At 40.3% G+C, this 26,092-nt stretch overlaps 1 protein-coding gene across 1 annotated transcript in view; it reads right to left on the bottom strand.

Moving 5' to 3' along the window:
• Nucleotides 1-26,092, bottom strand: part of BRF1 (BRF1 RNA polymerase III transcription initiation factor subunit) — a 172,115-nt gene that overhangs the window by 105,629 nt on the left and 40,394 nt on the right. The window contains exon 3 of the mRNA XM_066321644.1: nucleotides 22,476-22,649. Within this exon, the coding sequence (XP_066177741.1) occupies nucleotides 22,476-22,649 (174 nt within the window). The remainder of the gene's footprint in view (nucleotides 1-22,475; nucleotides 22,650-26,092) is intronic.

Below are 26,092 nucleotides of genomic sequence, written 5' to 3'. Positions count from 1 at the left end.
TAAAGGGATGGAAAGCTACTGCTACTATGGACATACCCATGCAAATAACAGGGCACAAGGGGACTTAGGTTATAAAAGTGCCCAAATTTACAAAAAATTATGGAAAAGAAAAAGCATTTACAGTTTTAGCTGCCTTTCCTTTGTTATTAATTTTTTAAGCAAGTTTCAGTAAGGTATGCAACTGACTGTCCATCACTAGAAATGTCTAAATGTCTAAATCAAGATGAGATAAAGGCATTATTTTAAAAAAATAAATTCAAGGGAATCCTTTGGCCAACATAATGCAAAAGGTCAGACAGAGTGGCCCAAATGTTCCCTTTCTGCCTTTATAATCCAAAAATCTGTGGATAATATGAGAGCTCCATGATTCATAGCAATAATGACCTCATTCTCAGCACCAGAGGAAACAAAAGTTCATGAAGAAATGAATAGTACTGGAAACCTAAAACCCAAAATACCAAAACAAGCATGCATTTGTACTTCAGAGAGACCTACATTTTACATATTCCAGCAATCCTAAAGTACTTGTGCAGCAAAATCCCTGATTTTCCATAATAACATCTAGCAAGAGGCAAACCTGCCATTTGCAGGAATAAACTGCACAAGACACTGTTAAAATAACAACTATCATTTATTGTAATGAAGTTGCTACTCCTCCTAAAAAAATCTTAAAAAAGTTAAAATCTTTAGTGTCTGACAATCTACAATAATCAGGAAACCTTCAGATTATTTCATACTACTGTTTCCAAATTTTTCCATTGTGTAGGATGTCATATCTGGGAGACACAGGCCTGTATTAAGAAGCAGGGAGAAGACAAAGGGTCTAGTATTTATTTTAGTTACTTAGTTCCTTTTTGTAAGTTACCCTTGGAACATTTTTTTACTTATTTTTACAAGCTTACTACAAAAGCAGCCATACCATGGAAGGAGGACTAGTGCCAAGGAACTGCGACTACAAGCCACTCAGCAGAAATTTGACATCCATAAAAGTCCTGCTGACTGTAATGAAGTGTCACCTTTATTCATCTTAAGCTAAAATGCTTTCTGTTTCTCACAAAAACTAAATCCAGATCCATTAAATATATAAAACATTTAAACATAATCTCACTTTCTGTACTCAACAGCAGCAATTCAGCTGGTTGCAAATAAAAAAGCAAAGCTTAATAAGAAACATGTCTGAAATTAAAAAAAAAATATCTGAATATTAAAACAAAATTTTCTCAAGTTCTTAATGGAAAGAAATATTTGCAATTTCAGTGTCAGGGTTCTGGATAAACTAAATAACAAATGTGAACTTCCCAGAAACACTTTTTTAACAAACACATGGAGATTAGACAAAAGGAAGGGTGAACACAGGATTGGGGTGATACCAGGGTAAAAAACTAGTGACAGCATTTGGCTGGCCCAGAACTCAGCTTTCAACCTTTCAGATCAATTCACAATTTTCCCCTTCCATAATTTCATATACCATATGATTTCTGATTATAACTTATCAGGGTTGCACCTCTGCTACTTTACAAACTTTCACCATTTTAATTAGCTATTAATTGAGACTGACAGCGCTAATTGTTTAAAGTAAACATTTCTCTTTCCAATGACACCAAACTAAAACAACTAGAAAATAATACCCAAACTCAATTCTTTTGTAGAAAACTCATTTCTGATAACTCTAATGAAAGCTTTGCCTCGAGGCTGAATCTCCTCAGAGCCAGATTCCAAAATGTCTTCATTCCAAAATGTCTCCAATTTTGCCTCTGCAAAGAAGTCCACGTAGCACAGGCTGCCCTCAAATACACAAATAAAAACAGCATTTAACAAATGCTAAGCACAAATGCCGTTTTTAGAAAAAGCAATCTTTATTTATGTGTAGATTAATGCATGATAAAAAAAGAACTGCATTTTGTTCTGCGGGGTTTTTTTTCTTCTTTGCACACAGCTGTATGGCTGTGTTTCATAGAAGTGTATTGCTCTAAATTCTGTATTCTAAAATCCCCAATTTGAAAATGAAAAGCAGTGTCCCACTCATTCCCCAACTCTGTCAGGATGTTTCTGCAGCAGTTCTCCTTCAGCATGTGCAGCCTCACCACCTGCATTGCTAAGGCAAAGTTAGCAGCAGTAATTCAGTATCATGCAAGCACCAGGCAGATCAAAGTGCAGATAGGCATTTGGGCTGCTTTCAGCCTGCCTGATTCCCTGGCATCAACTGAAAGGGTTTCAAGTGGGGCTTTCTGGCTCGCCTCAGACCTTTGACACCAGTGCTCCCCACCTGCATCTCCAGCAGCTGCAGACAAATCTGGGCTGCTGCAGATGGGAGGGATACAAGACCTGCGAGCTACATCAACCTTCAGACTCCAACGCACGTACAGTTCACTCTTTCCTAAATTACTGCTCCAGCTTTTCTCAGTAATTGTCTCCAGAGTCATTGCCATTTAGAGGAACATTTTCCAAAGCACCCAGGCTGGCTGAATACGCAGCAAGCGTTCAGCACTTCTGAAAAGGCTGTCCTTGAAGAACGTGGTCTTCAGAGGACTGGGGCTAAGCTGTGCTCCCACTGTTACTAACTTCAAGTAAAAAACCTGCTTTGTGGGGCAGTGCCAAGTATTTACATAGTCACATGTAAATTTATAACACAGTGCAACACAAGAGGAAAAAAAAATAAAAGATACATTTCTTGTCTCAGAATGCTTGTACAGTCAACTTGCAATTATACAGGGTATCAAAGGGATAAAATATGCAAAGAATATCCATACTAAGCCCCTGAAAGATTAATCTAGTTAGTATATTTGCTTAGGGAAAAGAAAATTTAAGCATAGAATGAAAATGTAAATATTAATTTAAAAGTTCTGAGAGACATGAGGTTAATCTTCAACTTGAATGATGTGGCCATGTATAAACAACAGTTGGCTATATTCAAACAAAAAAAGTCTCCAAACAAGAAAGAGACCCCATCCCCTGAACAGTAAATTGAACAAGCACTGGTGAGGGAAAACAAGAGAGGTTGCTAGGAGAAGCAAGGTTTAAGGAAGAACTTAAAAGAAGAGCAGGGCTGGCAGATGAGAATGGGAGAGAGGTAGCAGGAAAGGAGAAAAGCTCGAGCTGCAAGGGTGAAAAGAAGCCACAATAAATCGTAAAATCACTGCAGAAAAAACAAGCAGCTATGAAAGTGCACAGTCCAAAAATCTGCACACAGTGACAATTTGATAATAAAGTAGGCTTTTACAAAGAAGCTGGGAAGGAGGACATTGATAGTAAAGATTTAAGTAAATGTAAAGGAGTTCAGTTCTCTCTCTTTTCCGTGTGTACAAAGTCTATAAAGGTTATGACTCTTGTACCAACAGTGAAAGAAAAGTTCCAAAGAAGTCAGAGGTGCAGACTTAGAAGAACTATTCTGAGATGGCTCTCAAGTATTCAGCACAGCAGCAATGCGCACATTTGGAAACAAGAAGCAGCTGGCTGAGAGAAGCAGCAAAGGAAAATCACTGCCTGCTCAGTGATGGCAGAGGAAAACCAGCAGAGTCATGAGCCTGACACTCTGCTTTTTCAGAAAACTCCAAACACAAGAGTTTGGAAATATGTAAAAATATATATATTAAAAAAAAAAAAAAAGGAAAAGGAAAAGAAAAAGAAAAAAGAAAAAGAAAAAGAAAAAAGAAAAAAACCCCAAACCCTGTCATAACTAGCTTGATTGCAGTTCATCACCTCCCCATGGCTCCTATTTGTGCAGCAACATGGCAAACCAGCCAAAGAAACTGTCTGAAATTAACAGGTTTTTCTTTTTTTCTTTGCCTGTTTTCAGCTGGATTAACTCCCCAGTTCACAAGTAACTGCATAAACACCTGGGCTGATAGAAGGCAGGAGATGGACTGAGGGAGGACTGAGAAAGCAAGGCCAAAGCAAGATAACTTGTCTGAGGCTGTGCCAGCTCACAGTGGCTTAAAGCATTCTACAAAACTAGAGCCTGAGACAATCTCTCTGTCACCCATCCCACCTTCTCAAATTTCTCTTTAAAGTTTGCAGTTTTCCCCAGCTTGCTCCAAAACACAAAGATCTGCCTTATCTGAAAGAGAAACCTTAAAACAAGTAAGCAGTTACTGCAGAGTAACTGCTTTATAGCAACCCAAAATGTTATAAAACTGATAACACCTCCCTTGTTATAAGTAGAAACACAGTTCCTGTATGAGCGTTACCACAGTACTGCTCTGGTTTTACCCACAGTAAGCACTCACCTATACTTGTTAAAAAAAGTAGCATTACAGTGCTCAATTAGATCAGAGTAAAACCAAATTCAGTGGACACAGAATGTTTTACATTTCCCACGTCAGGAGCCAAGTGGTACGTCTTAGCTTTCATACCCATACTGAGGCAAATGCACTGGTATTAATTGCTCCTGGGTGAATTATCTCAGCAGACCTTTACTGAGATGGGAGTATGGCAGCTGTTGTCCCCGCACTGGGACATGCTCACAAACTCAGATGCTGCTTTCCTGCCATGATCAGTGGACATGATTTAACCAGGCATAGGCATGATCTATTATCATACACATAAAACACTGTCACTCATTTAGCAAAAAATTTTGGACACTGAAGCCTTTTTTTTAAGAGGAAATATCAAAAGGAACAAATTGCATCCTTGCCCTTCCAAGGCTGCCAGCTCCTCAGTGGCCTTTGGTGGGAAGTACAACAATGGGACTGTGTTAAATTTCCCACTCTCAAAGGCCTTTAAGAGAGCTCTCTCTGCATATATCACATAACACAATGACAAACCCTTCTCTATCAGATGCCCACAGCACACACCTGCAGAAACCTTTCACTACCTGAACTGCACCAAAGGGAGCCCTTGTGTTCTGGAAGTGGGCACTACAGAAATACCTTTCCCTCTAATGGTCTATTCCTGCCGATCAGAAAACCTCACCTGGGTAGGTGGAAGAGCTCTCTGTGTTCTCACCTTCCCTCACACCCACAGCACTCCACTGGGAAAATGTCAGGTGTAATGGTCCATGGATGGCTGGCTCTCTCTTGGGGCATGGGTGGAGCAAAACTTCCACAGATGCTACAAAACTGTTAATTACTACTCTTGCACTAATCAAAGTTCGATTAAAGTCATTACAGTAACTCACAGCAACTTCCTCAGTCACCCGTGTTTCTTACATAACTTGAACTCAGCTGGAAACTGGGCTCTCAGGACAAGCTCACCAGCACCACTTCAAGCAGTGCTTGAAGTCCGGAGAATACCCCACTTTCACAGCAGCTGAACTCCTCAAAGCAGCCTGGTTTAGGTATTATCAATAAAATGAATACAAATACATGAAACTAAACTGATGCACTGCATCGGTGGGTTGAAAAATCCTCAGCCCCATTTCTTAAGCTTTCAATTTAAGAAATGCCTACACTAAACCTAAAAAAAGATTCCTGCCTGTTCACTGTAGCAGAAAACTACGTAAGTCATAACAGCACTGAGGTATGCTGAATTTGGTTTTAATTACAGAGAGTTGCCTTATGGTTCATAAATAGAAGCATATCCCAAATGAGTTACTAATAAAGCATTTTACCAAATTATATAACAATGCATCTTGTACTTTAGAGTACCACTGGAAGAGTATTCAAGGGAGGTTTATTTGGCAACAGGAGAGTAGAAAACTCAAATTACTTCCTTGGACAGCTACCCAGGTACCTTGGGATATGACAACAGACAGAAGGACTGAGTTAGCACATCTGAATTTATCAACCTGTAAACAAGATGGAATATGCAAACATATCTTCACTTCTAACTCCCAGCAATGCACAAGTGAGAGATTGCCTTTAGCTGTTACTGGCAGGGTAAGAAGATACTTTCACTGATCCTTTCTGTTCAGCCCAACTGAGGAGAGCTCAATAAGAACTAAAAAAAAACCAAAAAACCCAAAAAAAACCCAAAAAGAACGGCAACAGTTTTTTTAACTTTCAAAATACCAATTTAAAATACCTTTCAGGGCTAGGGACAAGTGATGCATCATACCTTGAAATGAATACAATTCTCAACATGACACATTATCTTCAAGGACCTAATACACTGGATTTTAAAGTAAAAACAAATTTATGCCTCTAAAGGTTGTCTCTAGAACAAGATTAAATTTGGTCTTTGAACAAGCATAATAGAGCAGGTGGAAGGAGGAGTTTGCATATCTGAGATTTTAAAGGCAGCTAACTTTCAGAGAGTTCAATTACAAGAATAAATCTTTGAGGTGATCTATTAAGCAGGGAAAATACAGTCACAGGCATTTGATACACTTTGTATTTTATCTACACAAAAGGATGGGAAACAAATGCTTCCCTTTGGGAATCTATCTTTCCCAAGAAATTGAAAGGCATAACCCAGAGGGACTCTTGGCTGTGCCTCAGGACTCTGGATTTCTGTTTCCATTTCTGCCACTGCCCGACAAAAAACATTCCATCCTTTATCATGTTTTTATAATGAAGATAACAGTTTCCCCTTCCTTGGTAAAAAGCTCTGAAATATCCTGATTATCTTACTACTATAATACACCTTTTTGACTCTGGGGTTCCCAAGTCTCTCCAAAAGGTGAAAGAAACAAGCTTTCAAATGTATTTCAGCTATAATACTGCAGCAGGTGACTAACTTTATGGGCAACAATTCTTTTTCAGACCAGCTCCCAGCCTTTGAAAGACCCAAGCTACATCCTTTCTATGCAAATCAACAAAGACATTTGTCCCCCTGTGCAAAATATGCAAAAGGGTTTAACAGCTAAGGGACATCCTGAACTTCTTACAATTAAAGATGCAAGAGATATCACAGATTCAGTCCCTCCTTTCAAGTATCAGTCCTAATTTTCATGCTTCTACTATCCAACACACACAGCTAAGCACCTCCTACAACAACTTTAAAATCCTTTATTTAGTTTAATATATAATTCAATTTTGCACCTATTTGCTCTACAATCACTTTGTAAGCATACATATCGATTTTCAGTGTCAAAAAAAAAAAAAAAAAAAAAAAGCAAGTGACAACTCCTTTGTTATTGATTACACATCTTTATGAAGGATCATTAAGGATAAAGGAAAACCCTTTACTGGGGCAAGGCATGTGGGGAGAACACAGGGTAGGAAAGGAACAGAATATCCACACTGATATCCTACTGAAAACTCAGGCATTCAGTAAGCAATCTGGTACAATTCACTTGTCAAAGACATTGGAATTCTGTCAGCATTACTGTCAATATTTCCTTCACTTAGGTAGGAACTCTCAAAGCATCTCAAGACAATGTTGCACAGCATCAGTAAGTGAACACACTGAAGTTAATTTACTTGCAAATGGTATTTCTCATATTCTTAAAAGTTAACAACTTTGATTAAATAGCTTTAATCAAGCTGGAAAATAAGGTATTTTCCTGAAGTGTCATTTTAAACTTTTATCCTTTTATTATCTTCTTTTGAATGCTGTAGCAATGGCAAGCACTTATCTCATGTCTCTCTTACAGCACAGAGACTGCTCTGTCATTATCAGTTTTTAAGAAGTTGTAAACTTATCTCAGCGGCTGGAATTCTTCATGAAAGAAAGCAAAAAAAAAAAAAAAAAAAGTCAGTAATGATATACATATCATCTGCCTCTGGGAAAATAAAAACCGCCAGTGATATTGCTGGGAAAGATCTCCTTAGACGCCTTTCACAGCATCTTGCAGTAGTTTTATTGTAACCCAGCAGTGTGATTTCAAATAACATTATCCAGCAGGCTGATGGCAAGCTCCTAAAATACAGCTCTGCTCTGAACAACAACTGAGAATGCTATTGTGAGTCTCATGTTTACAGCTGCTCACTGATTGTGTCATATTTGCAAAGCCTTCAAGAAAAATGATCACTTTTTTCTCACCACTGAGATTTATAAATTCAGCCTAGAATTTTGCTAACAAGCTCAGTGCAATACCAGAGCTAGGGCAGAACTTGCTCTACTTGGAAATTTTAGCTAAAAATTCTGATGTATTTAGCCAATATACTTGGAAAAGTATAGTCTAGTGTCTTAGAAATATTAAATAAAAATGAGTATGTACAGTAGGGCTCCTACATTATGCGAGGCAGCAGTAAGAGGTATAGATGCACATAAGACAAAAATATCTACATCTTGATGAACAAGTAATTTTCTTCCCTTCTATGCCTCAGTTTCTCCAATCAGAAGATGAGAATACTGACCTTCTCCATGAAACACTATAAATTCTGCACCTCCGCCAACAGGACCCTCAGCTGGGAAGAGGCAAACTGGAATTAGAGTCCTACTGCCACAACTGTTTATGCATTAGGTCAAGAGAATAATATATAATTAATATATTTGTAAAAAAATAAATACACTGTAGTAAACTTAGAGAAAGAAGCTGAACAAGGTACATTCCCTCTCTAAGCTTGGCCATTCACCTACAAAAGATTCCACTTGTTTGCCTCTCTCCTGGCCTCACAATTCTCGTGTTTCAGACTGCACAGCAACAGCAGCTTCAAAAGGAGAATGGGCAGTATTCAGCCCTGACTCCCCTCTCAGCTTTTAACTCCCCTTTCAGTAGTGAATCTGGGGTTTGTGCAAACCAGGAACAGGCTTTAGTCACCAGTACTTTAAAAAAATCCAAAATTAAATCAATGAGAACCTGCTGTGCTGCCCATCAGACAGCTCCAGATTCTGAGCAAAGAGAGGGTCTCCATTCAGAGCACCAGCCAAAAAATCTGCTCTGTGCACAGACACAGCTCAGCTTCACCATTGTGCAAAGTGTCACCTACCCATCAGTTTTACATGGCCCCCAACCAACACCAGCTCAGGGACACTGGCACTGCAGTGGAAACTGTTGACTGTGACTTCAGCAAAGCTGAACACATGGTCTGCCATGGTGTTGTTAAAGCCAAGTTGTTGAGACATCATGGCCTGGTTTGCTGGCCTAGGCAAGCATTAAATTGGCTGGACTGCCAGGTTTGAAGGGCTGTGATTAGTAGTACAAAGTCCAATTAGCAGACAGCTGCAGGCATCCCTGAGGGACAATGCTGTCTCCATTAGCAGTGAGAAAGGGAGGCAGGGGCACCCCAGGCAGGTATGCAGATGGCACTGGGTGAACAGTCCTGCAGCAGAGGGTGGGGCTCCACTCAGAGGCATCTTAGGAGGCTGGAGAACTGAGCTGACAGGAGCCGCATCTGTCTTTCAACTTCAAAAAAGCCTCACACACAAAGACAGAGTAACCCTTTGCCACAGTACAGGCTGAGGCTGACCAGGGAAAGAACAGCTGGTACAAAGGATCTGGATGTTCCCATAGAAAAAAGCTGAGCAGCAGCCTTAAGTGGGCTCTTGCACTGAGACCAAACAGGTACTGAGTTGTGTTAGGAACAGTGCAGCCAGCATTCCAGAGAAGTGGATATTCCCCTCTATTGACTCCCAATGAGGCTGCACCTGGAGAGCCTTGGTGAGATCTGGGTTCTCAAGTACATCAGAGTCACACTGACATGGTTGAGGGGCTGGAACAAGTGATTTACAAGGAAAAGTTGAGAGAACCAGGCTTGTCAACCTGGTTTTTAGAGGACACCTAAAATTGTGTGCTTAATGAGAGAGTACAGAGAATACAGACCCAAATTCTTCTCAGAAGCAAACTGTAGCAAGAAAAAGTCTGTTTACCATTTTGGAAAAAACCCCTTTGGCATGACAGTAGTAATGCCCAGAGAGAACATGGTATGTCCATTGCTAAAGATAATCAACATTCAACCAGAGCAGGGCTTCAGGAATCTACTGAGCATGTAACCGAGGAATGGAGAAATTACTTCCATAGACCCCTTCTAATCTAAATTATTCTACAATCTTGCATAGGGCACAGGCTTTTCTACACATTTCATCACCTTCAGATACCTATACAAACATTTCCCTGTATCACACCTCTGACTGCTGTAGAAACAGTGGAAAATACACTGTATTGTCTTTCATCCTACCCTAGAGCCTGTCAGTAGGAAGGACTACTATAATGAAACACTTCTGTCAAGCTATATTTTGAAGCTTCTTTTTTTGACGCTGCCCTCACGTTGTGGATACCACCTCTCAGCCAATGTTCTCAGCTCCTGATGGTGCTCCCAAATTCTCCAGCTGAAATAGGAGGAAAGTGATCAGTTCACAGCTCTGCTGGGAGGGCTGCCAACATTATCAGCAGAAATCAAGGACAGGAGCATTCTCTTGTTCACTGAATGACTGTGAGAAACAGCTGAGACACTGAAGCCACCCATTCAAAGTCTGAGGAACAACAACAGCAGCAGCCAATACTTGAATTGCTTTCCTCTGCCACGGGGAGAATGATAATAAAATATGAAACTGAACATTGACAAAAAATATTTTTCAACTGAAAAACTATAATCTGAATATGCACTGGAAATAATTATTGGCAATGAACTGGGTCCTCCAGATGTGACAAGAATGCAGTGATCTGGGAGTCCCTCAGAGACAAGCAGCACAGATGCAGTCCATCTGCTGCATCCTCTAGAAGACTGATCCTTTAAGGAGCAGAAGTTTTCGCATGGAAAAGAAAATTTAGCTTAGATTCTGCAGAAGTTAAAAGCACTCACATGGGAAAACCAAACTTTGAACTCCAGATAAGTATGAACTGAGTGTTCTCTGATCTTAGGTACCAAGTGAGAGGTAGCAGCTGAAACATCCCCATGTCTCTCTAAAAGAAGACTTCCTCAGTAACGACTAAAAATTATTTTGCATTTCTTTCCTCATCTCCCTGGAGAGTAAGGATGGATGGTCCACTGGTGATTTCAATGGCAAATTTCAAAAGAAATAGTCTCAATTTAGACAGTCCAGCTCTTTAGCCCAAAAGCAAAAGTCAAAGAAAATCACCTATAATCTCACAGCCTTCAGAGCTGGATAGGCAGAACTGCATTACTCTGAAACCATGGATTCAGTAAGGAAAGGAAAAAAGTGTATTTTTAATGCAAGTAAACTAGAATGGGGCAAAATCCTTGCAAAGTGAGGGCACAGTGGTGCTTTCTCGGAAACAGGCAGGTTCAGGTAACATCACAAATCTTCTGCAGTCTAACTTCAAACACCAGCTCCTTGTTTGCCTTAGAGTTGTGCCACACATTACAGCCCCTGAAATGACAAAACCAACTTCATTTTCCCTTGGAAGCTGCAAGGCCACTACAGGCACAATAAAAAGGTTAAAAGACCAACTGAAGAAGGAAAAATACTGCAAAACAGATAAAGAGAGAATTTCTCCTTACAGTAAGACAGAGGCAATGTTTGTAGTTCTGTTTTTTATGTAATAAGGGCTTCTCCATTTTGGTTAATACATGTCATGCTGCTAAATATGCATTTACATTACATAGTTTTCTCTCCATTTAAAAATATTATAGCCTAGTAGAAGTTATATGCTATTTTTTGTCCACACTAAAAGGCTTCTTTTTTTCAGTCTATGTATCTCTCCTCTTTCAAAATTTGCTTTCCATTATGACACATGACAACATAAAATATATTGTTCACTATTCCTTCTTGCTTATTAACACAGAAGGAATCTGAAGAGCACTCAAACTTCCACTCCCTGACGAGGCATAAGCCAAGACTGTATTTTTGGGAGCCAAGCTGCTCCTTCATTGAAGAAACAGCAATATATCTCCATTTAAAATATACTGATTAACAAATCTCATAGCACTTTACTAACACATGCAGTCAAAACATCACAGACTACTGCATTTCTCCCAAACTGGAAGGATGTTGAAAACTTAAATGATTCACTTACAGCTGATCTAAAGATGAGAGCTCTGCAATTTATGTTTTATTGTCAAACGTTTAAAGGATTAAACCTAAATAAAATACACAATACACAAGCTTCAAAGCACACGTTATCTTTAACATCTTATTTCCAATTAGCAAGTCAAAATAAAGAAGATATGGGGAACATCTGGCTTCAGAAGAAAAGCTCTGGAAGAAATCAAGATTTGGGTTCTTTTGGGCCTCATTTTAGGCTGCTATTTTCCCAGACTCTTGAAACTGGATAAGATGGAAAGATTATTCTCTCTCTCAAAGAGAGGAAAATAGCAGACATACCACCATGTGACTGAGTATTACATCATTCATACTTACAACAATACTGAGCCAGTCTGGCAGTTGAACTGAAAAGACATTTTCTTTTGCCTTCGAGGAAGGACACGGACTTGCCGTAAAGACAGATGAACAGGGAAAAGTTAGAAAAGGCTCAGCTCACCATCGTACTTGGCATGAATTACAAAATGCTAAAAATGTTTCACTGAGAAGCAATTCAAGTATGAGGTTTGTGTATGAAAACTACATCATGCAAACAAAATCCTAGTGACAAACATCTGAAGGAAAGATGACAGCTCTTGAGAAGGACCTTTACCTATTTTTAAAAGGCTGATACTTTACTAGGATGTAAGAAATCATTATCAAGACCACTTTCAAGATATAAGGCCAGGTCAGGTGTGAGAATGAATCCTGTTTTTACTAAACAAATTTGACAGGTAATATTGTTTCTCTTATACATCTTCACTTTGTTCTTAAGACATCAAAAACTGCTAGACAGAAAAAGCTGCATAAGACTTAAGAATAGGATGAAAGTGGACAAGATATGAGAAAACCTCAAGCTAAAATATTTGCGGATAGCAAGCACAGAAGGGCTTATAGGTCTCAACGCACTGGCTTTTGTTCACCCTTATTTTGCATTACTGATCTTAATTAATCTAATAAAATGAATTTGTGTTCTGAGGCAGCATTCTTACTGCATTAAAATTCAAACACACAATCTTCTATTTTAATGAAAGAGAGCATTTAATTTTCTAATTGACTTTTAAAGTATTAAAATGCATAAAATATTAGTGATGGCTACAACCAGGAATATTTTTCAGTGACTGAATCAAAAATATCAACTATAATTGATCATGTTTGCTATCAGGGTTTATTTAAACAAAGCATCAGGTAATGCTTTTTCTTTTCTTTTTTTTTCTTCTCCCCTTTTTTTTTTCTTAAGATGTCGTGGCCATGCAGGGAAGGAAGGGGCTGCATCTCCTCCTCATCCCACACCATGTCCAGCATATCCTCTGACAAAAGCAAGAATGTGCTGCACAATGACCAGCTGTACCCTACTGTTGTTTTTATTTAGCTGGTGTTAGCAACATATTAGCTCCCATCAGGTCAAAACACCGCCCAGTTATAATTCTGGGTTTGCTGACATAAGCCCCAAAATTCAGATGCTGAGATAAACCATATTAAGCTGAGAGCCAACCTAATTATTTCCTCTTTTAAACAAGCTTTAAGAAGATTGTTAAATATTTATTTTCACAAGCATGCAAGGATCCTGAAGGTCAAAGACATCAGAGGTGTGATCCCTTCCTTATCATCCCTCCTTTGTATTTATTTCCCTGGAAAGAGGCCTCCTGCCATCACACTTCCCTCCCCTCATCCATCACCCAGAACTCATCCTGACATTGTTCCTGTGGTTATCCCCCACACCTCTGCCACCACCTGGCAGCTTTACCCCCTCTCAGTGCTGCCAGTGAGGGCTGTCCCTTGTATTTCTACTCCAAAATTACCGATGCTTTTGTATCTCTCCTGCTCCCTGCTTCTGGTTCTTTCCTTTGTTTCACCTTTACCATGAGAATGTCCCATCAGTTCAGACACCTCAAACTGGAGCCTAATTAGACCACGCAATTCATTACATTAATTATTATTTTTATGCATGCAATAACAGACTAGTATTGCACACATTAAAAATCTGGCTCAGATGCTTCTGCTGTAAGTACTTCTGGGTTACACAAGGCCTGACATGGTGATGGAGCACAGGGTTGCCAAACACTTCTACCCACACATCATGTAATTCAAGGCCACAGTGACAGAGGCTTCAGTGAACCTACTCTGGAAGCCTTAATTTCAAAAGCCAACAGTGATTCTTGTTTGTCCCTTGCCCATTACAGGGCAAAGGACCTCTAGAATTAAAACATTGTAGGTGCAACAGCTCTCCTGACTGTAAACCCCAAGGTTTTCAGCAGTCATAGAACATCCTGAGTTCAAAAGGAAGCCACAAGAATCATCAAAGGTCAACTCCTGACCCTGCACAGGACACCTCAAGAATCACAACATACATCCAAGAACACTGTCCAAATGTTTCTTGAGCTCTGTCAGGCTTTGTGCTGTGATCACTTCCCTGAGGAGCTGTTCCAGTGCCCGACCACTCTCTGGGTGAAGAACCTTTTCCTCATATCCAACCTAAACCTCCTCTGACACAGCTTCAGGCCATTCCCTTGGGTCCTGTCACTGATCACCACAAAAAAGACATCAGTGTCTGCCCTTCCTCTTCCCCCCACAAGGAATTCATGGGCTGCAATGAGGTCTCGCCTCTGCCTCCTCTTTTCCAGGCTGAACAACCCACAGGACCTCAGTTGCTCCTTGTATGGCCTCCCCTCAAGGCCATTCACCGTCCTCGTGGTCCTCCTTTGGACACTCTAATAACTTAATGTCTTTTTGATATTGTGGTACCTAAAAGCGCACCCAGGACTGGAGGTGAGGCTGTGCTTTGAGAAAAAAACTGCCCAGAGAGAGAGAGACTTGAAACACTCTGCTCTGTAAAGCAATAAAGTATCTCTGCAGACAGATTTCAAAAGAGTATTATTTTGACCTCTACTGTTCAAAATTTCCCTTAAATGAGGAAAACAAAGCTATCAACACCAGCCAAAATCTGTAATCTTGATAGGCCATCTTGTGACCCTGTCCCCCTCTCCATCTCTGCAGATGGTTTGTTTAATGCTGCATTATGGAAAAGCTGACAATTTGAGCCACCTGCTGTGCACCAACATCCTGAAAGGAAAAGAGTTGGTCACCCATCTACACAAAAGCTGGTGAGAATTTCATCAGTGAATTTAATGGGGCATGATCAGGTCTCCCCTTGGCAGGAGCAAAGGTCAAGCTCCATTTTATCCAGAGTTAGTAACAAGTGAACAGCAAATTTTCAGAGTGTGCAGTTCTTAAACAAAACATTAGCCTGAGCACACACATATGCGTGCAAAATTGCAGTCCTCCTGCTTCTTTTGGATGATATATTTAGAAATCCTATTAGCTGGAGAGATCAACATTCTTATCTGAATTTCCAGGATGCTGTAACATGCAAAATTAGAGCAGCTCTCTTAAGTGGGTCAATTATCACTACTGCACTTACAGCAGCTTTTCCCCTCCCTCCCTGCAGCACCCGTAATGGGCATTTAGCACAAGGATTTAAACAGTCAGATGTTGAGTTGACACACACCACAATGTAAAGTTCCCTTCCCCTTTTATATTTTCAGAACCTGAAACGAACAAAGGAATTCACCCAAGTACAGAATCTCCACATTAAAATTGCAGTCTCCCAGCAGAGAGCTTCGATGACTTCCAGAGCAGGGCACCCCGCAGGATAATTCCAGTCAGCAATCACGCTCACTGTTTTCCTGCCACATCTGAATCAGGCACAAATAAGGTTTATGGCTTTCCCCTCCAAGGGACTAGAGGAGAACCTGAGGGCCACTAACCATGTCTCCAGCCCCGTCCCCCAGGGTGCAGGGCCACACAACCAGTTTGAAAGGCTTCAGGTTATTATCTCCTCAAGAAGGAATTCTCTTTAAAAAACACTGCAAACCACCGGACACATGTGGAGCAAATTCAAGTACCCAGCACCACTTCAGAGGCTACAAAGACATCCAGAGGACCTAGGGAAACACAGGCTCTCCTGCAACACAGCTGGAGGCCGGGTGAGATACCTGAGAGGCTCCTTCTGCCCCACCGTCCCACTGCTGCCCACCTATGAGCAACCCTGGCAGTAAGGGGATGTGGCAGGGAAGAGGACAGAGCCACACAGTGGAATAAAATATGTCAATGAGCATGTGGAAACGAAAATTCTACTTTCCCACCAACTGGAAACATGAAACACGTCGTTTTCTCAGCACCAGACTTGCTTTATGCATCCTTCTTTATAGGGGATAAAAATAAAAAAGAAAAATGTGTGAGGCAGCACTGCAAGTGAAAGATGATATGATTCTCCTCCATTCCATGGAAAAACAGACTGAATATGCAGGCTTCAGGTCATGAGCCCTGCTGTTGAAATTCAACAGGTCCAGCCCTGGCTGGAGGAGAGGGTGATGGGGAGAAATTAAGGTGCAGAAATTAAATTTCTGTTGCTGTCCCTGGCTGCCCTCTTCCCTACATCTCCAGCATCTTCTCATGTGGTACTAAATAGGAATGATCACAAAAGCCAAGCATTACCAAACACCTAACTCTTTGGAAATCTATGCAAATGACATGGGGCAACAACAGTCATACCCTATTTAAGGCAGCAATTTTTTTCTTAATGGATGAAACTCTCCACTAAAATCCATCCACTCAAAAACACAGCAATTTTAAAACTTCATTTTAAAATTAAGTGAACAAGGCTTTTGCAAGCCTTCAAGTCCAAGCAAATGCTTCATTAGGAAACATTTCTGCACCAAGAATGTGGTCAAACACTGGAACAGGCTTCCTAGAGAGGTGGTTGAAGCCCTCAGGCTGTCAGGGCTTAAGATGCATTTGGAAAATGCCCTTAACAACATGGTATAGCTTTTGGTCAGCTCTAAATTGGTCAAGCAGTTGGACAGGATGATCAGTGTAGGTCAGTTCCAACCGAAAATACTCTATTCAACTTGCTATGAAGATCTTGGCGTCTTTTACCACAAAGTGAAATGAAGTAATTTGCCTCAGTAAATATTGTATGTATTTTAACTGTGCAATTTAAAATCCATTTTTTTTCTTTTATGTCCTTGTCACACTCCACACTTGAACAACATTTCAATGCAATAGCAGCTAATTAAAAAAAAGTAAAAGGTCAGTTACTAAAAAGAAAGTCCTTAACCAGAGAGAAATAGAAACTGGTTTTATTAACCTCCCTAACCACAGCTTTAAAATTTCTTGATTAAAGCCTAATTTCAAAAGTTAACTTTTTAATCAGGAAGACTAGGGCCTGCTGGCTCCAGGAAGTTTTAGTAGAGGTCAAAAGATTGCTGGAGATCTAATTTTTCATTTCTAATAAAAAGCGAAGTCTTGCCCTTTTCCTTGCAAAGACAGACCTTGAAGTGTTAGTAAAGAAACAAAGAATGTATCCATCAAAGGTTCTCATGGTGAGGCATACAAAGCTTCCCAAGACAACATGGAGCTGACAGAGCTGCTAATGCTTAATAGGGATTTAGCTGAACTCCTCTGCAAAGACCAATGTGGCAAAAAAGCCCAGTAGCTGCTGCCTGACCAAGGATTAGAGACCAGGTCCTTACTCCATAACAGATTTTCTGACTGACTCTGAACGTGTCACTTAGCCTCAGTTCTGCACATGGAAATGAAGATAAATACTCGCAACTTCCCCTTCTGTGACATGAAAATAAACACATTAAACCAGGAGACTTTCAAATAGCTTGGCAATAAAGTACAAGTACTGCAGACAGATAGGAAATAACAAAGTGCTGCCCCATTCAGCTGCCCAGCTTTTTCCCAAACCCTTCTTGCCTGCTGGGATCCGGCAATGCCTTCGTGATCTTCCCTCAAACAAAAGGGAGGTTCACAGGGCAGAGGAAGTCAGGGAGGAAAGGCTCCTTATGCTTTCCCACCCAGCTCAAGTTTACATCTGAAAGACTTCAAGGCACCAAACATTCTCCTGACTGCCTTCTGCTCCCAACACCCAAATTCAAGAGGTTATTTTTCATACATGTATCAGAAATTTTGCAAACAACTCAGGAGAGAGGCCTTACTTGGCTGCCTAGGCCTGACCTCTGGAGGATCCTACCTTTGTCCGCTGACGAAAAAAAGCTGCCAAAGATCCCCACAATAACTCAGCCTCAGTCTCAGAGGCTGCTCAGCTCAGAGCGCCCCATCATCGAGACTGATCACTGTACTGGAAGGAGAAAAACCTGCCCTGAATTTACCTTCAGAGGCAAACAGAGGGATATTTACACAAGATAGCTGGTGAGGTAACTTTGCAGGGACTCTTCTCATGTGGAAAAGGTTTTATTTACTATGCTCTGACAAGACAGGATTTGGTTTACAACTAAAGGTGCATTTTTCAGAGAGCTTCAAAGGAAAAGAATAAATAAATAGTATAAAAAAGGTGCATGTGTGTGGGATAAAATACATTTACCATGTAAAATGTTGCTTTAAAAGACCCCAGGTGGTAGCACTGGAAAATATTACACAAAAGAACAGACAGTTGTACAGTTTTTTAAACCGTTGTGTACAGTAACAGGATTACAAATAGAATGAAATGTTCCTTGATTAAAACAAACTGATATCCCACCTGGAAAATCCTGGCCAGGCTGTCATTGTTCCTGAGTGACCCTGGGGCAGCCACAGGTTACAGCTGAGTCCATAAGTCACTCAAACACCCTGCCTGGCTCTTCCCAAGTTCTCTCTCTCTTGGGAATGGCAAGACCAGCCAAAGTGCCCTTTGTTTCCATTCTAACATGTGTAGGGGTGGAAAAGCTGTTCAAAACATTAAAGAGGAACAACCGAGAGCTGTTACTATTCCAAGAAACAAATTAAAAGCCAGAGTCTGAACTGCCCGGAGCGCTGACAGTGCCAGACAAAGTCAGACGTCACTGGAAACGCTGAGCATCACTCAGTCCCTGGGAGGGGGACAACAGGTTCCATCACACCTGAGGGTTTAAAAACCAGTGTCTCATTCAGATGTATTTTTCTGCATTGCATCTTTACTTCTGACACTGATAATACAGACACATTGACACACTTTATAAAGAGAATAATAAATTGAAGTTTTTATAGGCAGCTCATCAGAAGGATGAAACACCTCCCAGATCCAGCTAATAGTTAGCAAGCTGTTTTCCCTGGAAAACATTAACACTGACAAGCAATAAAAGAAGGCAAATGAAAAGCTATGCCAAAGTGGCTGCATTGTCAGGGTTTCTGTCACATAACCTAATAAAAACCAAAAACTGATGTAAAATCAATTCACATCTCAAATAATATATACAAAACTTTCCAAAGGATTACAAATAAAAGCTGCTCTTCACATAAATAAATTCCTATTTCCTCCTTAAGTTCTGGAACTGTTTTTTCAGATCAAAAATATTCGAGTTACCAGAATATTTTGCATTTTTGCATAAATTAAATAATGCATAAGAACTAAGGAGAACATAATGCTTTCCTATTTCAGGCTGAGGTTTATTCGGGCATAATTCAGACTGCACTAGTAGACTTGGCTACAGTATTCTTCACATTTTCACAGAGGCTAGCTGGCGACATGTACATTATGAAAAAAAGAAGAATAAGCAGATAACCATGTCAGATAAATACATTCCACTCCCTCAAACTGAACTCGCAGACACAATTAAATTGTCTTTTCCCTCTCAAAATGCTTCCCACTCCTTTGATTCTGCCACAAGAACACAACATTTATTGTCACTTCAGTCCCTTACTACATCTCCCTGTACCTCCCGAGGCATTTTTGCTCCTTCTACCACACAACTCTTTAAGAAACGTGATGTCTTCTAGTGCTAACACTATTCTGTTTCCAGGTAACATCTCTTGCCTCCACAACTCCCAAGTCACTCAGATAACTCACTTGGGCCACCCAAAATTAGTGAGCTGGCTCTCAGTTCTGAGGATGCTGCTGCCTTTCGCTACTTTTCCCATGTCACCTCCTTCCTCTAAAATACTTTCACCAATCTTCAGTCTTTAACTTTCTTTTCTAAATTTCTCCCACATTTCTTTGTTAGAATTCTAGAATGAACAATGAACACTTCAAACTCAGGAACTCGGTTGAGCAGTGTATTTAAATGCTGAAGTGTTAAAAATACTGCATTGTCCTTTGTACAGAATTACTCAGTGTTCTGCTCCTCTTTCCAAGCCCTCCTCAGCACCTTCTCCAGAAGACTAAAACCAATGGCAAAATGGCAAATTTTTTACCCTGAATATGGATTTTAATTCTTGTTAAAGCACTTTCTCACATGGCCATCCTCTCTACACAGGGTCTTGGCCCATCTGCTCCAAAAGCCCTGGGAACATCCCTGCCTCCTGTGGCCCAGGTCCATATTGCCAGATTTAAGCTGGGAACAAGTATAACATGCTGATAATGATCATCATCATTAATCTACGGAGCCTTGAACATATTCTAATTTCAAAGGTCAGCAATGTACACCTGTAGCCCTTGGGTTTTCAAGCTTCTCATGAAAGAAAAGGATACCACAAAAGGAATTTGTATTTCAGTGTTGAGAGTCCGTAATTTATTTGGGTTTTGGTTTTTAAACTACACTGGATTTTAAACAGCAATAGAAAACAAAACAAACAAACAAAACCACAGTGGAACACAGGCAGCAGCTGAATGAACTCCCTCTCCCAAAGTGACAAAGGTTAAATTCTTAATATCAACTACAAAATTAAGTTTATCTAATGAATTTTTTAAAAAATGAACACTAAAAAAATTGAGCAGTATGGGCACGCACAACAACCTTTTCATTCCCAGGAAGCATAGTAACTGTGCAAATGAGGGTGAAGTATTATTGATATAGAAAGACAGAACTCATCTTTGCAGTTTTGTTCATACTTTACTCCTAGTATTTTATGTGAAATATCACACAGGACATTATCTCCATTTAACCAAGAAAGCTGGGAAATTCATTTAAGGATTTATTAAGTGTCAACCAGACCAGTATATCTTGCACATAAGTGAGATACATGCTGATATACTTTAAAGAAGATAAAAAACAAGTAAATTACTTTTGTTTTATTTGTTTGCTACACTTGCTGCACAGATGGCTGTACATTGCAATGTACCTATCTGCCTCTTACAGCCCACATTTCCTCAAATGCTTTTTATCACTACCAGTGGGGAAAAATAGACTTGCATACTACAGCTGGGCTATCATTCAGAAGTATCAAATAACAACTGTAAATAAATTACTTTAAACATCACATGAGCATAAATATCACAAATAATCAGAAAAAGGATCTTCGAGATAATTGATTTTCAATACCCCTGCATGGGCAGGGACATCTTCCACCGGACCAGGTTGTTTAGAGCCCAACCCAGGGTGTCCTTGAACACCTCCAGGAAAGGGGCAGCCACAACTTCTCTGTGCCAAGCCCTCAGTTCCCTCACTGTAAAGAATTTTTTAATAGCTAATCGAATCCCACCCTCTTTCAGGTAGTTACCCGGAAGATAGATTATCAAAATATTGGTAACACCTTAAAATCAACATTGCCTTTATGGCAATGATAGAGTGCTACTGTTCAAAGGTCACATGGAGAATTTACAGTAGGAAAGACCAATGTAATAGGCATGCCTGACTTTTAATTCCAGTCTTCCGGCAAAACCACATTGTTCTAAACATGCAAACACAATGAGCACAACGCTACTGCAAGATCAGAAAGTACTACTTTTAGAATACTGAATATAGTTTCTGCAACTACAAAAAATGTCATCTCAATTTTAAAAGGAAAGCTAAACTGTTCAACTGCTAAAATATAGAATGAGAGCAGCAACCTAGGCAAAAAAAGGCAAAAAATCAGAATACTGAAGATGTGGACATACTATTTTAAAGTAGAAAGAAACTAAACACAGAATTGTAGAATGATAAAATGATAGAATGGTTTGGGGGTTGGAAGGGGCCTTAAAATACATCCAGTTCCAATCCCCCTGCCATAGGTAGGGACACCTTTCACTAGACCAGATTGCTGAGAGCCAGAGGAACAGAAGTAATTATTTGATGCTAAACTCTGAATTCCAGCAACTAAAACACAACATAAAAGAAATAAAAATATATAAAACAAATTAATTTGGATGGTCACCAGTATTTAAAACTTATGTGGATTTTAATTAAGTTCCCCAAGACAAAAATAAGGATGATAAAGCAGAGAGTACTCACTTGGAAATCTGTCCTGTGTGCACCTCCAGCCACTGATTTCCTGTATGATTTTTAAGCAAATTTCAGAATTTAGCAAATATCTTTTTTTTCAAGAATTAAAACAGGAGTGATACTGTCCTTCCTGCAAGTATCAGAAGAAGGAAATCCAAATATGTTGATGGAAAACCCACTGGAACTCTAGTCTGTTTGATGCTGGCACTGCAGGAGGTTTGGAGCTAACTGTCATTTACTTTAAAAGAGAAAAACAAAATAAACAAAAAAAAATACTCCACAAATAATAAATGCTAGCAAAGCACAGGGGAAGTACAATTTTATACCTGAAGCAAATGTTGTGAAAGAAGAAATTCATAGTTAGTGATGAGAGGCAGAGTGACATTTATAGCATTAAATACTAAGTATTGTACATATAGAAAGGGAATAAATTGACTTGAACCACAGGAAACACTCCCATTCACTTCAATGGATAAAACTAGCAATGACCAAGTTAGCTCTTAAACACTCACCTTTTCTCATTTTGAAACAAGGCCTAACTGGGATAGTTGACTTGCTAAAAGTGGATCTTCTATTTATTTACATTTTATAACTGTGAAAGGATACGAGGAGTTCCTTCTGTCCTACACACCAGGTAGAGACAGGCAGCAATGACGTGGGTTGTCTTTCTGCCCCGGGTGAGATGTTTGCTCACAGCCATCTTGAAAAAATTAAAGGCAGTATCCAGACAATGTTGATTGAGTTGAAGCTGGTTTCCCAAATGGTGAATCTGACGCTTTCCTAGAAAAATTAACAAGGAAAAGAAAAGCTTTACAGCTATGCAGTTAATGTGCTTTTAGGTTGGGGTCTTTTAGTGTTGGGGGGTTTTTTTAAGCCAAAATTAAGGAGGTGGATTTTGGATTTCATCTCTTTGTGAAATACAATGACCTCTCAAGTTTCAGGAACTATTTAGCCTCAGCTCCTCAGGACACACACACAAAAAAGAAAAGGCCTCGTTTTGGACTGCTAAAATTGAAACACATGCAATCAATGAACTCTAGAAAACTCAGCCACAAACATCAGTCTCAAAAGGATCCAAGCCATAGCCAAGACTTCTCAGAAAAATAATTATGCCCCTCTCCCTTAACATCATTTGCCAATTAGCATTTGATTAGCTGCAGCCAAAACCCAGAGGTCATGATGTGTTTGACACTGAGGTGCAAACAGAGAAGACATTTTGCTGCAGCTCTCCAAGAAGTGATGGAGTTTGCTGTTCCTCTGACCACAAATGAGGTCCGCCAGGAAAGAGCTGTGCTCCTGGCTTGCCCGTGATCCCAACGATGGGAGGTACTTCCTTCCTCCAAACCCATTCGCACCCCAGCCTTCATTTGAGGCTTGTCTGCCAGACCACTTAGATTAGCTTGTGGCTTCAGGAAACAAATGTGCCTTCACCCTTAAATAAAACAATAAAAAGGAAAAAAAGTGTGTTTCAGATGATTCATTGCAGGAAGTGGTCCAGCTGCTGGGACAGATGCGGGAAGCAAGGTCCAATCCGTCCCCACAGCTCCAGCTTCAGAAGAATGTGCCGAAAAGACAGCTTAAGAAAAAGATGGGGGAAGTCATGAGGAAAACAGAGCACTCAAGTTCCTCAGCATACAGGGTCAGACAGCACATCAAGAAAAATCCTCTAATTCAATGTGCTGGGCAGATGTTTCCAGCACACGTATTTACAGGAAACTCTCATCTGTTCCCTTCAAGATGTCAGGAGCAGCTTGTGGAAGGGGCACAAAGGTGCCTGCCATGCCCACCACTGCTCACAGGAAACAATGGCAACCACACACACAGTGCTTCCCAGAACACCACTGGCTCCTGCACAGACCGCACATCTGAGGTTTATACAAATCCCTACACCATCATCACTAACAACATGGTAAAAATGCACCACCTCTGAACAACCTTTTGCCAAAGATGCTGGCTTGAACAAGAAGTGACTCCAGCCAGGCAGCTGGGGTCAGCAGGACTCCAGCCAAACAGTAGCTGCCTCAAAGCAGCAGCTTCTCCTTCCTGCACACGTGGAAATTATTGCACTCACCACCAAGATACCCTTTAAGGCACCCTGGTCAACCAGGTGTAACACATTTGGACAAAGAAGTAACAGCAGAGGAAGGATCCATCACCCTCCATGGGAGGTGTGGGCACAATAAGCTACTCAAGGGTAATCCCAAGGCTCAGTAGGTGAACAGTTTTTCCACTGCCATCAGCAGGCCCTGGACTGGCATTCCCCAGCCTTGAATACAGACACCACATATTCCTAAAATGAAGGTACTAACTAGCACCCAGTCTTTCCAGAATTTTATTTCACACTCTACAGTCTGTATGCTGGTTTTTCTGTCCCTAAGAGAGAATTAGTTTGTACTCATTGGGAGGGGGAAAATGCACTTGAGTACTAAAAACTCATTTTGCAGTGGCAGCAAAGCAGCTTCCCTTCAGAAACAAAGAAAATACCAAAAGAGGAAAGAAGAATAACATAAAGATACTTGAAATTAGTTTCTTTCATAAGCTATTTTCGCCACTGAGCTGCTCCCATCCCCAAGCTACCATTAATATTCTGAGTATTTAACCTTTTCTTAACTTCAAATGTCGAAATAAAATTAATTCATCATAATCTATCCTAAGAAAACAGTATGCCTGTTTGAGTAATATATGCATTTTTAGCTGAGCTTTTCATCCCCCATCAATATTTTATAGTAGAATTACTTTAGGGGTAATTACTGAAAAAATACTAAAGAGATCTAAGAGAAAGGTACTTGTCTACTTAGGAAATGCTATCTGAATGTTCTACTCAGCCTTCTGCAGACCAGAGAAGGCTTTAATTCTGTGTGCTAGGACTCCCTCAAGCTGCTTTGTGGTATTAAATCAGATACAGAGTTTGTGGAAAAACAAGACAACTGTTACACTGCTGCTTATTCCCAAAATGAACAACTTAATTCAGGATAAGAATCATCCTAAAAATTATGTCTATCTTGATGACTAACTTGGTTTTGTCCTTATTTGTGAGAAGAGAAAAAGAAATGTACTGCTTACAGCATCATCTAAGATAAACATTTACATTCTGTAACCAGTCTCCTATTTACTAAAGAAAGATCAAAAGCTTTGTTGTTTCCCCATCACCACCTCCGCCCCTTGAATTTAACATGACAACAAAATTCTATTTTTCTGGTATCTTATGTAACACTACAAAAAAAAAAAAAAAGCTGAAAAAGTTAGCTTTAGCAATCATGTTTCTAGATTTCTCCACAGGAAACTTCAAGATACCCTTTACTCGTGGTTCCTTCCCAGATTCAAGAATGCACTTCACAGAGTCCAAGAAAAGGCAGATATCAGCTAGATGGCTGTCACCTCAGTACTGCAGTACACAACCAAGCCATTGTAGAGTGCCCTCACCCTGGTCAGATGACAACCAAATCTATGCTACTTTGTGCTTCCAACCTTTTCTGCCTAGCTGGCCAATCTGACATTTCCAGAGCTGAAAAATGTGTCTCCGTAACATTTTATTTAACTATAAATACAGTGATTTAATCTGTTGGTATCTGAAGAGCAGATGTTTATACATAGAAAATTTGGCTTAAGAAAACAACTGATCAAAATAAACTCCCTATCCAATGCTCCAGTTCTTCCTAACAAGCAAGAAAAGAGTCCAAATACTCATTCATACTGCCAGTCCTCGACATGAGAATTCCCCAAAACTGAGCAGTGTCAGCCACAAACCTTGCTAAGCATTGGGATACTGCTCCCCCAGCAGCAGGGTCAGTGCAGGGAGGAGCTGCCAGAGCAGCTGCAAGCTCCAGGGCTGGGAAGATGAGCAAATCCCTCCAGCAGACCTACAGCACAGCATTATGGCCATCAGCCCTCGAATATCCTCCCACTCCCACTGCTCCTTGCTAGCTGGGTGGCATTTTACAACCTTGCATTGCTGTTTCCCTCCTGTGTCCATCTTTGCTCTGACTCCCACTGTGGCTTCAGTCAGCCCCTAGCAGTGCTCGCAGTGCCACTCTCACCTTATGGTCCCAGTGAGCTGGTCCAGCCAGTGCAAGGATGCAGCAAGCCTGAGGATCTGAGGATCTCAGCCAAAACAGTGGAATATCCAACAATACAATGCAGTTTACTAGCAATCTGCTCCACTCAGTGTTCGCCCAATTCCATCACAGCGTTACAAACTCCAATGAATTGAAATTCTCTACTGG

Source organism: Sylvia atricapilla, chromosome 6 (assembly GCF_009819655.1).
Source record: "Sylvia atricapilla isolate bSylAtr1 chromosome 6, bSylAtr1.pri, whole genome shotgun sequence".
Classification (NCBI taxonomy): domain Eukaryota; kingdom Metazoa; phylum Chordata; class Aves; order Passeriformes; family Sylviidae; genus Sylvia; species Sylvia atricapilla.
The sequence above is the reverse complement of the archived record's forward strand: the minus strand, read 5'-3'. Positions and strand labels throughout refer to the sequence as shown.